We start from the raw sequence: 13,380 nt of genomic DNA on the forward strand, positions 1-13,380 counted from the left end.
TTATACTAAATGTATATATGATTAAAGTGTTTTAAGTATATTATCACAGAAAATCAAAGAGAGATAAATGGCATTTAAAAAATATCAGATTCACTATCACAATGTGCACATTTCAGAATTAAGGCAAGATATGTTTTTTTGTACATTAAAAGAACATGGTAAATTAAATTTAACAAGGTAATTTCACCCCATAAGACTCTATAAAGAAGATAAGCTAGAAAACATTCATAATCAAATTACTGAATATTAATTTAAACTAATTAAAACTACCATCCATAAAAACAAAACTAAAGAAAACCAAAAAACCTACCATTGCTTATATAAAAAACAAAGGGGGAAAATGATTACTTATTCAGTAGGATGGACACTTACCCTTTTTTCCATTTCCAATAGTGACCTATCAGCAAATCTTTCTTGTCTCTGCAAGGAAGTAAGAAATATAAAAGAGATGTAACTGCAATAAAGATGGGGAAAGAGAGAGGACCACAGTAACTTTCCTCTACTGGTATCCAAAGAAATCACACTATTCAGGAGTAAATCACAGGTGTAGCAAAGAACAGAGAAAACAGGATTTCTACTGAAATACTAAAGAGTTAGAGGAATGCTTAGGAATACAATGGTCTCCACAGTTCTCATCATTTATGTATCATTTTTCCTTGGGTCTTTACAGTTGAGCTGAGAGTAAGGATGGGTGAGTACTATGGAACAAATCCAAAAATATCCTAGTTTTCCCTCCGATGTTCAAGTTCTCTCTTTTCCTACACCAGGAAGAGTGGCTAACCTTAGTGCTCAGATTCCACGACCCTGACTGAAATGTACTTTGGACCAGGTTGAGTGAGTGTATCCATGCAGTCAGACCAGTAAACTGGCCTTTTTGTCCTCTCTCACAGCTACCTTAGTCTTGCTCACTCCTTTTCTAGAGGTTTTTTTTCCAATCATCCATGTTCCAAAATTGGTAAGAAGGTTCATATCCACTGTCACTTATAAGAAATCCTAGCCATATAGCTTTTCTTCTGGTAAGCTCAGGTCTCATTTTTTTCTGCTTCTTGTACTATGCAATCAACTAAAGTTGATAAATACCGAGATCTGGGGGATGAAAAGGACCCTTGGGGTTTTAAGCCACATGCTGCACTCAATACCAGAGAGCTGTGCATATGGGTATTGAGCAGAGGACCAGTTAAAAAACAAGTGCTTAGTTCTCATTTACACTGACCTCTGTTCATACATCTCCCTTGGGATTCCTGGTCTATTTGCTGAAAATGAATTCATCAAAAGGCTCATTTTCCCCAGAAGCCAATATGCTGAATAACCAATTTAAAAAATTTACCAAACATGGTTTTTGACAACTACTTAATAAGAATGCTCTGCTATGATCATTAACCACAAAATATACTTTAAAAAACTCTCTCTACATACACATATATGGTTCATCACTGATTAAGCACAACTTCACTGTTTACTTTGGTGATTTAAAAAACATTTCTTGGGACTTCCCTGGTGGCACAGTGGTTAAGAATCTGCCTGCCAATGCAGGGGATATGGGTTCAAGCCCTGGTCCGGGAAGGTACCACATGCCGTGCAGCAACTAAGCCCGAGCGCCACAACTACTGAGCCCACATGCCACAACTACTGAAGCCCTCATGCCTAGAGCCCGTGCTCCACAAGAGAAGCCACCGTAATGAGAAGCCCGCGCACTGCAATGAAGAGTAGCTCCCACTTGCCAAAACTAGAGAAAGCCCGCATGCAGCAACAGACCCAAAGCAGCCAAAAATAAATAAATAAATAAATTTATTAAAAAATAAATGAATAAATAAAATAAAAACCATTGCTTTAGGGGACTTCCCTCATTCATATTTTTGTATCATCAGGGCTTGTAAACCAAGTTACTTTTTGACCCTTTTTTGCACAATTTCTTTTTTTTTTTCCTTTATTTATTTTTTTTTTGCAGTATGCGGGCCTCTCACTGTTGTGGCCTCTCCCGTTGCGGAGCACGGGCTCCGGACGCACAGGCTCAGCGGCCATGGCTCACGGGCCTAGCCGCTCCACGGCATGTGGGATCTTTCCGGACCGGGGCATGAACCTGTGTCCCCTGCATCGGCAGGCGGACTCTCAACCACTGCGCCACCAAGGAAGCCCCACAATTTCTTTTTTAACGTTATAGTATATAAATAAAGATCTAAATCATGGCCATCGAACTTGTTTTATTTATTTTAATTTTTTTTTTTTTTGCCCACACTGCACAGGTTGCAGGATCTTAGTTCCCCAACCAGGAATTGAACTCGTGCCCTCAGCAATGAAAGCACGGAGCCCTAACCACTGGACTGCCAGGGAATTCCTAATCTATTGTTTTAAATTATTTTGTTTTTTGTGCTTACTCTTTCTGGAAAAAAAGTTAATGTATTCCCATTGCTTACTGTTAGAAATCAAATTCAGAATTTCAAATAAGATGAGACTTTCAGGGATTTCCCTGGTGGCGCAGTGGTTAAGAATCCACCTGCAAGGCAGGTTCCTGCAAGGCAGGAACCTTCCCAGACAGGTTCAAGCCCTGGTCTGGGAAGATCCCACATGCTGCGCAGCAACTAAGCCCATGCACCACAACTACTGAGCCCGCATGCCACAGCTACTGAAGCCCACGACCTAGAGCCCGCGCTCTGCAACAAGACAAGCCACCGCGATGAGAAGCCTGCGCACTGCAACGAAGAGTAGCCCCCACTCACCACAACTAGAGAAAGCCTGTGAGCAGAAACGAAGACCCAACACAGCCAAAAATAAACAATTTTTAAAAAGATGAGGGGCTTCCCTGGTGGCGCAGTGGTTGAGAGTCCGCCTGCTGATGCAGGGGACACAGGTTCGTGCCCCGGTCCGGGAAGATCCCACCCACATGCCGCAGAGCAGCTGGGCCTGTGAGCCATGGCCACTGAGCCTGTGCTCCGCAACGGGAGAGACCACAACAGTGAGAGGCCCGCATACCGAAAAAAAAAAAAAAAAAAAAAAGATGAGACTTTCAGCTAATTCTGATATACTTTTGATGTTTTTATTTTATTTTTAATTAATTAATTAATTTTTTAACTGTTTTTATTTTTGGCTGCGTTGGGTCTTCAGTGCTGCTTGTGGGCTTTCTCTAGTTGAGGTGAGCGAGGGCTACTCTTCGTTGCAGTGCACGGGCTTCTCATTGCGATGGCTTCTCTTGTTGCGGAGCACGGGCTCTAGGTGGGCATGCGGGCTCAGTAGTTGTGGCTCATGGGCTTAGTTGTTCTGCAGCATGTGGGATCTTCCCAGACCAGGGCTCAAACCTGTGTCCCCTGCATTGGCAGGTGGGTTCTTAACCACTGCGCCACCAAGGAAGCCCAACTTTAGTTAATATTTTTGGTAAATATTCTAGTAAAAGCTGTTAAAATAACAATTGGTAAACCTGGTGAATTGACATTTGACAAAATAATTATTCATCAACTGGTTTCTGGTAAATTAGCCTATTTCCCTCCCTTGGAGACTTGTGTACAGGGAGTAGGGTGGCTCGGTTAAGGCAGGATTCAAGGATTCTAGAGTCCTTGGCTAAATACTATCACATAGACCTAAACTTCAACTTTAATTCTTTTGGCAGTGCTGTGCCTTTTGCACGATCTTAGTGGATCTTAGTTCCCCAACCAGGGATTGGATCTGGGCCCACGGCAGTGAAAGCACGGAGGCCTAACCACTGGACCACCAGGGAATTCCCAAGATTAATTCCTAACAGGATGATCGTTCCCTTGGAAAAATTCCACGTGACTATCAAAACTGCCACTACTATGTATATTCATGAACAGTTACAAAAGAAATGTTAAAAAAAAAACCCAAACATCAGGTGGAAAGATTCACAGTAGACTTAAATGCTCAGGATAAGTAACTCTAAAATTGAACAAAAAGTTTAATGTCCTATCAGTTTTACATATATCCCTAAATTTTTGAAATGACATTTACATAGTATAAGATACTAACTTTGAATATTTACTCAATATCTCATACTCTAATTACCCCTCCTATTATTAATTCAGTATACTGGGCATGATACTTAGAATGCCTGCTAAGGCAGAAGCTGTCATACCCTTTAATGCAGTGACTTATTTCTCTGGCCACAGTCAACGGGATCAGAAATTGGTACCTGACCCAAAGGAAGCTTGCAATAGTTGTCCAGTGTCCTATGAAATGGTCACTAATAGGTCCATGGGCACTAACAGGATTGCTTCATGTTGATGATAACTGGCTAATTCTATCAGTTCCCCTCTCTTCTAGAGTTTGAATGAGAAACATATAGGAAGAATTAGATGACGAGAGTAGGCAGAAAAGCAGAGAAACATAGAGATGGCAGTGGAAACAGAGTAAGCAGTGGAAACACAGATTAGCTGAATCACCATAAGACAGAATACTACAGTAGGGACCAGTGGACATTTTTATTTAGAAAATATTATGACCAAATCTCTAGAGCTGAAACTATTTTCAGGGAACTAGTTATGATATTTTGCAGCGGCTCACTAAGCTACTAATGCAACCTGAAGAATGATGACATTCCAGTTTACCATGAAGCCTAAGTGTAAGACGGCAAGTTTAAACTTGTGTGATAGTCCAAGTTTTTATGACGCCTCACAATGAAACGTGTTCTTGTTCTGCTGTACTTCACTGTGTATCTTCATAGTAAACCCTCATTACCTGATGGAATCTGAGTCTTCATAACCTCACAAGGTTAGCGTGATACCTGCAAATTTAGCACAGTCTCCACTGGACATATACAATTGCTTCACAATGTAATAGTGGTTAACAACAAAAAAGGACCTGGTAATAAGTGTAAGTTCAACATAGAGAAGTAATTTTAAAAATTATGAGAAAGATGAGTATAAAAGAATGGTCACAGAAAGTATGCAGTCTCATTTATAGAACTGAGGACGCCATTTTAGATCAGTGTTTTCAAACTGGATTCTAAAAGTTTAGTGCAGAAATGTGTTTATGCTAGAAAGTCTTATGTTAAAATTAAACAAGTTTGTTTCCTTAAAAATTACAGGACTCGTTAGAGCCTTTAACATATAAATAAATCCTGTAAAATCTCCAAGATATAGAATATATGGTATTTCTCAGTTTCTTGGATCACAAAGCTCTTTCCTCTTCTTTTTTTTGTTTTGAAGGGGGGCAAGAGAAGGAAGAGGGAATGTGCCAGAACTATCTCCCAGAACTAGTGTTTTATGAAAAAAGAGCTTGGGAAACAATTCTTAGATCATACACGTCCTAGATCATATGTACAAAGCTGAGTTCTGCTTGGCTATCCTAGTTTTATTGTCTAAAATTATCTCTGCTAGGTTGTTGCACAGAAGGAAGGTAAAAGGAGTTATGACTAAAATTATCTTCTTCCAGAATTATTATGTCAAATCAGGTTTTTTTGATTAAACAGGAAACATTCATAATGAATAAAAATTATTATACCAAATTTTATGGCTTTAAGAAGATTCTGTATAGATGCTTTGCCTTGCTACATTTGGTATGCTGGAAATAAGCATTTAAAATCCTTCATGTACCACAACATAGGTATTAAAAGGCTTAAAAATACTTTGACTTTCTACCGTAGGGCTATATACGTCCATATTTTAAATTTACTTTAGAAGAAAGTAAATTATCGGTAAACTGTATTATCTTGATTCTGTCCTATTAATAAATAAGCTATTATCAATAACCAAACTTATATCTAGAACACAAGAGAACATTTCAATGCAATTTTTAGATAGAATACATCACAACCATTATCTTTAGAGTAACAAAGAGAAAAAGGTACAAACCTGGGTGGCCTTTTCCAATTGTAATTTAAGATCTGTCAGTTCCATATTTGTATCATGTAGCTGTGCTTTCAGCTTTTCATTTTCAGCTAGAATTTGTTCATAAAGCTATACAAATTAGGGGAGAAGAACAAATTACTTTTCTGCTTTTTTACTATTTTAAGAAGATTTCCCATTGATTACTTTACAATATTAAAATAGAAAGATTAATGTAACATATGAACTACTAAAGAAAGCATTAAAAATATTTTAATGCTTGTGGTCTCAAGGCAGAAATTTTTGGTTATTCAGGTGTATTTGTCCCACATAAACTCTCTAAAAACTAGTTCTGGTATTTAAAATTTATTACTTCACTGAAAATCCTGACTTTTCAGTTTCCATTAAAAAAATTCAGTTATCTGATAAAGAGGGACCACACAGCTGCACAGTGACCACAGCTGGAGTTAAGGAGCATTATGGGGGCTTCCCTGGTGGCGCAGTGGTTGAGAGTCCGCCTGCCGATGCAGGGGACACGGGTTCGTGCCCCGGTCCGGGAAGATCCCACATGCCGCGGAGCGGCTGGGCCCGTGAGCCATGGCCGCTGAGCCTGTGCGTCTGGAGCCTGTGCTCCGCAACGGGAGAGGCCACAGCAGTGAGAGGCCCGCGTACCGCAAAAAACAAAACAAAACAAAACAAAAACAAGGAGCATTATGATTTTTATTTGGGGTCTGTGAGCTTTTCTGCCTATCATTCACTCTTTAATTCCTGATACTGAGATGGGAGTATCAGTTCCATTTATCATTACACTTGTATTATTTTTACTAAAGGTAAAAGGAAAGTGAAATATTTCTTGAACACTTTCATAGCACTTGAATCTACTACTTCTTTTTTCCTCATCTCTACTACTACAACCGTAGATGTCTACAATCATCTCTTACCTAGACATTTCTATTATTAGAATTGTTCTCCTGACCTCTCTTAAATCTGTTTTTTTTTTTTTTTTTTTGCGGTACATGGGCCTCTCACTGTTGTGGCCTCTCCTGTTGCGGAGCACAGGCTCCGGACACGCAGGCTCAGGGGCCATGGCTCACGGGCCCAGCCGCTCTGCGGCATGTGGGATCGTCCCAAACCGGGGCACGAACCCGTGTCCCCTGCATCGGCAGGCAGACTCTCAACCACTGTGCCACTAGGGAAGCCCTTTAATCTGTTTTATACAAAGCAGCAAGAGTTAAATTTTCAAAATGACAATCTAATAATTTTCATAGGCCAACCATTCCATTAACCTCCATACATCAAAAACCCTTGAATGGCTTCCCAATGTTCTCAGTATAAGGAAGTCCTTAAAACAGCCTGTAAGGCACTGATGGTTTGGTCCCAGCCTACACATCTGTAAGTGCAAACTCACACCACCATCCCCTTCGCTCTACTAGCCACACTGAAAATTTAATTACTTCAATACATCATGTACCCTCCCACCACCAGGCTGGTCTGTGTGCTTGCCCTTTTCTCCATCTGGAACACTTTTTTCTCCCATTTTTACCAGTTAACTACTAATCCTCCTTCTGTTCTTGGCTGAAGTGTTACTTCCTTAGGAAATCTATCCTTAGGCCCTGTCACTTTCTTTTGTTACACACTTATATAAAACTGTTTATTTCAGGATAATGGTTTCAATTTAAAAATTATCCATTGATTTGTATCATTATATGATAAGGTCGTCAGGAAGATGCTCATAAGAGCAGGGACAGGATCTCCATCTCCACCGCCCATGAGCAGAACTTCACTATTAATTTAAGCACAATTCAGTGTTCAGTTCTTTAATGAATGAATGAATCTTATTCCTAACATAAACTGACCCCCTACCTTCCTTTTCTTGTTGATTTGGCTTGTAAGAAAGTGGGTGATTCAAATAGCCACCAAATACCTGGGGCCATGTACAAATACCGCACACCTTTTTCCTCCACAACAAACTTCATTAGGTTTATTCAAAGCCTACAATATGAAGAATCATGATCTTCAGAATTCTAGATTATTTTGTTGCCAGGACTTATTTCTTAATTAGTTCCATCCTTAATCCTTAACAGCACTTGAACTATCACAAGTTTTTCTGTTACCTAGGAAATACTATACTGTCCTGGGAAACGCTATATTCTTTGTTTGGCTGCTTCCTATTAACAAGTAAAGAAAAGATCGCACACGCACACACAACACCCTCCCCCTACCCCAAATCTACTCAGTGCCCCCTTTCAGCTCAACCACAGTATTACAGTACTGGCCTGAGAGACTTAAATGTGCAGGAAGTCCTGGGTACTTTCCCTTTTCCTTCAAATAAACAAATAATGTCCATGCCACTCTCTCACTTCGTCACAGCTTACCCTTCCCCCTTCCCGTGTCCTCAAGTCCATACCCTAGTAGGTCTGTGTCTTTATTCCATTCTTACCCCTAGGTTATTCATGACTTTTTTTTTCTTAGATTCCATATATATGTGTTAGCATACAGTATTTGTTTTTCTCTTTCTGACTTACTTCACTCTGTATGACAGACTCTAGGTCCATCCACCTCACTACAAATAACTCAATTTCGTTTCTTTTTATGGCTGAGTAATATTCCATTGTATCATCATATTACAGTGGTATATTAGAAAGACTGTAAAATTCTGTTTTATAAATGTGCTCCTTTAAATACAGCATCAATATACATACAAAGGACTATACAGGGTCATTTCTTGGCAATTTTAGGGGTTTTCAAGGATATTTTTGATAATATGCAATTTTTATCTTAAATGCTGACTTTAACACCTCATCAACCATGTAAGAGGGATTTCACTGTTGCATAAGATTTCAAAAAAGAACAAAATTAGCTTCTACTGTCCTTGTTCCAAAACAGATTTATTGAGATGATCTGTGGAAGATTAAACATATTTAAGCCATGCTTTCAATTACTTTGCAATCAGGCAAAGGAAGGGGAATACAGAATACAAACTGACATTCAAGCACGGTTTGAGATGATATCTCATTGTGGTTTTGATTTGCATTTCTCTAATGATTAATGATGTTGTGCATTCTTTCATGTGTTTGTTGGCAATCTGTATATCTTCTTTGGAGAAATGTCTATTTAGGTCTTCTGCCCATTTTTGGATTGGGTTGTTTTTTTGTTATTGAGCTGCTTGTAAATTTTGGAGATTAATCCTTTGTCAGTTGCTTCATTTGCAAATATTTTCTCCCATTCTGAGGGGTGTCTTTTGGTCTTGTTTATGGTTTCCTTTGCTGTGCAAAAGCTTTCAAGTTTCATTAGATCCCATTTGTTTATTTTTGTTTTTATTTCCATTTCTCTAGGAGTTGGGTCAAAAAGGATCTTGCTGTTATTTATGTCATAGAGGGTTCTGCCTATGTTTTCCTCTAAACAAATAGCTTTTTATATTCTACTTACCACTAATCGCCAAAAACTGAAAATTTAAGTAAGTTATTTCAATAAACGGATTTAATTATGAGTTTCCAAGAGTAATATCCAAACATAAAAATCTCAACAAAAAGATTATTTTTAATTAAATATAAATAAATAACCCAGTACCTTTTTAAAGTCAGTTGAATCATCCTTTTCTAGCCTGCTACTGTAAGGTTTTCTTTCTTCTGAGTAACTGTATGATCCAGAGCGACCCAGCAAGGAATCATACCGATCACTAGCTGATGTAGAACTGATTTCATATCTTCAAAAGATAAGTTTGAGTCAAAATCATTATTATAGGCTTTCATAACTTACATTAACATGCATCCTAGTATATTTAACTAGATATTCCAAAATAGTAGGTAATATTCTCCTTCATCGGTTATCTAATTAACTTTCATGATATATAATAAATAAATGCAAAGTTATTTTTAACACTAATTTCCCTTAATTGAGAAGGGGAGTTCAAAATCTCTATATTTGAAAGTCAAAACTGGTTTTACATCATGATAAATTATTTCAACAATTTTAAACTGTATATTTTTTTCCCTCACATTTTAACATCTCTAAAATCAGAACAAGGCTTACAATTGATGGGTATTATAGTTTAACTGGTAGCACTTTTCCTTTTTTTAAGTGGCATACAATTGTATTTTAAAATTAGTTATATTTTAGATGATGAACTAACTAGAGTCTAAACGAAGTGATAGATAGTACTATGCCATTTTATATAAGGGACTTCAGCATCTGTGAATTTTGTATCCACTGTGGAAGCTGGGGTGGGGGGCGATGCGGATCCTGGAACCAATCCCTCAGGGATACCGAGGGACAACAGAACAGTTTGTCCTAAACAAGAACATATCTCATTTGAAAATGAGGATCCTCTTATTATCTAGTTCTGAATTTGTGTTACTTTTTCTGATAAATGCTACTGCCTCTACACTTAAATTCAACAGAATCATCAGTATATAAAAATTTGTTCTTAGTTTTACAAGGCTTTGGTTAACAATTATGGGCAAGAGGAACAAAAATTAGATTCAAGGATATTGTGGAGGTTCTCTGAAAAGATGAACAATTTGAGCTAGATGACACTTTTAAAAAGTGTCTTCATTGGTTTTCTTTTATCTGAAGCAGGGATAAGAGAGAAGATTCTGAATATCTAGTGAAATAAATTTCTGGTGGGTTTCATCAATCTCTGATGTGAATAATGAGATGGTCACTGTTGAAGTAACTTAGGATGGTTAGGAAAACTAAGAAAAATTATCATTGTTGCAAAGATCTGAGAAAAAAATCTTTCTTAGTGACTTACTGTAACTATTGAACTAGAAGTAAAGCCATTGATAAAGAAAGCTATTAACACTTATCAGGTCATCTAAATATCTATAAATTTTTTTATTATTAAAATAATTCTACCAACTTAAAAAATTCATAAATATCTAGCAACATATTTTTAGAAAGGATAAAAATGAGAAAAAGGTCAGTAAAAGAAAAAAAAAAAAAGTAAAACATACCTAGAAATGGAATCCGTCTATAAAGAGAGAAAAACATAAGCATAACTAAATTTTTATGCTTTCATTAAAGTAACTTATTGATTAATCAAGAAAATTTAACATCAATACTATTTTCACACTATTAAACTAACACCTATTTATTATATACACTTTAATGTAGTTGTTCTTACAAAGAAATTCTAGAACAGTCACTGTATATTTCTACTTGTCTAATACTATACAATTACATTTGCCAATTTATAGTCATATTTTGTGAATTTCTACAAAATGGCACCTTTTTAATTAGAAATGGCAGCTTTAATTAGAAAATGGCAGCTTTTTAATTAGAAGGAAAAAAGAGAGACTAAGACATATCCATTACTTACAACCCACTTAGCAGGAAAAAGTAACATTTATATTAAGAAATGCAAGTTTATTACGGGGCATCTCAAAGCAATTATCTTTCCCATTTTTCTGTTTTTGAGGCCATCAGAGACAAACAAACAAATGCCTAAAGTATTTTATGTATGACAGTATATACATATTTTGCTTAAAATTTATTTTCTGGAAATCCAGCTATACGTTCCTTCAAAGTTTAGCAATTAGGGGACAGGAAATTATAATTAATTTTCTTAAGCAAGTGGTATGCTACACTGAAGTTCCAAAACTCTTCTTATCTAAATGGTGAAATGATTAATAGGATAAAATAGTCTTATTGAAGTCAAAGAATTTTTTGGGGATGGTCATCTTTAGCTCTTTCTCTTTCTATTGAAACACTCACTTAATCTATAATTTTCTATAAAATAACTATTCAGAAATGGCTTGTTAAATTTCTGAATTTAGATATTTATACTTACCCTTGAATGCACTGTGAAATTAATGGGTTCCTTTGGGACTGTCTGAAGTCTCATTCAGACTAAAAATGTCTTCCTAAGTCTATTTAAGTTTCCTTTGCAAAACCAATTTCTTACCTGCTTCCTATTTTTTTGATGTAATGCTTTACTTTATTGATTTATTCTTTAGTTTTATAATAATGAACAATTTTGAAGTTAAATTTCAATTTTCATATCATTCAAATTCATAAGCTGCTAGAAGAGTAGATTTTGAAAGTTCTTATCACAAGAAAAAAAATTTGTACTTATGTGTGGTGATGATGTTAACTAGACTTACTGTGCTAATCATCTCACAATACACAAATATCAAATAACAACTTTATACATGTGCAACTAATATGTTATATGTCAATTATATCTCAATTTTAAAAAAGAGCAGAAACAAACAAAAGATATTATTTATCCAAATTCAGGAAACTAGCCACACATGAAATAAAATGTACACATATCAAATGAAAACATCACATCTCACCTCACAGTCTGCACTCCGGTTCACTGATTTAAAATTTAAGAATAAATAAAAACTCCAAGTAGTCACAGAAATCACTCAAATTCTATTTCTTTGCCTTTAAAAAGCATGGTGCTAGTATTGGTTATGTTTTATATTTTAAAAATTGTAGTAGAAAGCACATAAAACAAAATATACCATGTAAGCCACTTTTAAGAGTATAGTTCAGTAGCGCTTGATGATATTCACACTGTTGTGCAACAGCTCTCTAGAATTTTTTTCATCTTGCAAAACTGTGATTTTATACTCATTAAACAAATCCCCATATTCTCCTACCCCTAGCTCCTGGCAACCACAATTCTATTTTCTGTTACCCATGAGTTTGAATACTCTAGGTACCTCATTTAAGTGGAATCATACAGTATGTGCTTCTTGTGAACTGCTTATTTCACTTAGCATAATGTCCCTGCGGTTCCCTGTGTTTTGAAATTATTTTTCCAAAGTAAAAATGCCCTTTAAGTGTTTCTGATTACAGTACCATAAGCTCATATAAAATATCACAGTATAAAAAGTTCCTCTATAATTTCCCATCTCTCAAACGCCCTAGATAACCACTGTTAATCTTTTCTGTATACATATCTTTGTGAACACATAAAATATCTATCCATGCAAATACATTCTGATATATTCCCAACTAATAGACAATGAGGATGTTTTCAATATTTTGCTTCAAGAGCCATGCTGCTGTTAACACTTTAGACTTGTCTTTCTAAACTTAAGTCATTTCATTGGGAATAAATTTCTCAAAGTGGAATTGCTAAGCTAAAAGGCATGAACTTTTTCTCAAGCCTTCATATTTGTACTGCTACACTGATTTCCCAAGAAAACATATTAATTATAATCCCAAAATCTTATATGAAAATGCCTATTTCAATACTAATCATGCCAAACCTAAGCATTATTAACCTTTGCCAATTTCACTTTTGTATTTATTGTTATATCTTTGGTTATTAATGAGAGTAAATGCACTTTAAGCTTGTTGGCTATTTATATTTCTTCTTTTGTAACATTTATAAATTTCATGGATTCTGCCTCTATTTTACTATCTTTTAAATAGTACAAATATTAATCTTTTAAATGTTACAAAAGAGGGCTAAGCTTATTTACTTTTTAAAAATTTATTTATTTATTTATGGCTGCATTGGGTTTTCATTGCTGCGCACAGGCTTTCTCTAGTTGTGGCAAGTGGGGGCTACTCTTCGCTGCGGTGCGTGGGCTTCTCACTGCGGTGGCTTCTCTTGTTGTGGAGCACGGGCTCTAGGCGCACGGGCTTC

At 36.4% G+C, this 13,380-nt stretch overlaps 1 protein-coding gene across 9 annotated transcripts in view; it reads right to left on the reverse strand.

Moving 5' to 3' along the window:
- PPP1R12A (protein phosphatase 1 regulatory subunit 12A) overlaps nt 1-13,380 on the reverse strand; it is a 156,024-nt gene that overhangs the window by 7,856 nt on the left and 134,788 nt on the right. For all 9 annotated transcript variants that reach the window (XM_028490409.2, XM_007101006.4, XM_007101004.4 and 6 more), the window contains 4 exons: nt 10,727-10,743; nt 9,342-9,477; nt 5,799-5,903; nt 373-420 (listed from right to left, as the gene is read on the reverse strand). In XM_028490409.2, the coding sequence (XP_028346210.1) occupies nt 373-420; nt 5,799-5,903; nt 9,342-9,477; nt 10,727-10,743 (306 nt within the window). The remainder of the gene's footprint in view (nt 1-372; nt 421-5,798; nt 5,904-9,341; nt 9,478-10,726; nt 10,744-13,380) is intronic.

Source organism: Physeter macrocephalus, chromosome 6 (assembly GCF_002837175.3).
Source record: "Physeter macrocephalus isolate SW-GA chromosome 6, ASM283717v5, whole genome shotgun sequence".
Taxonomy (NCBI): Eukaryota; Metazoa; Chordata; class Mammalia; order Artiodactyla; family Physeteridae; genus Physeter; species Physeter macrocephalus.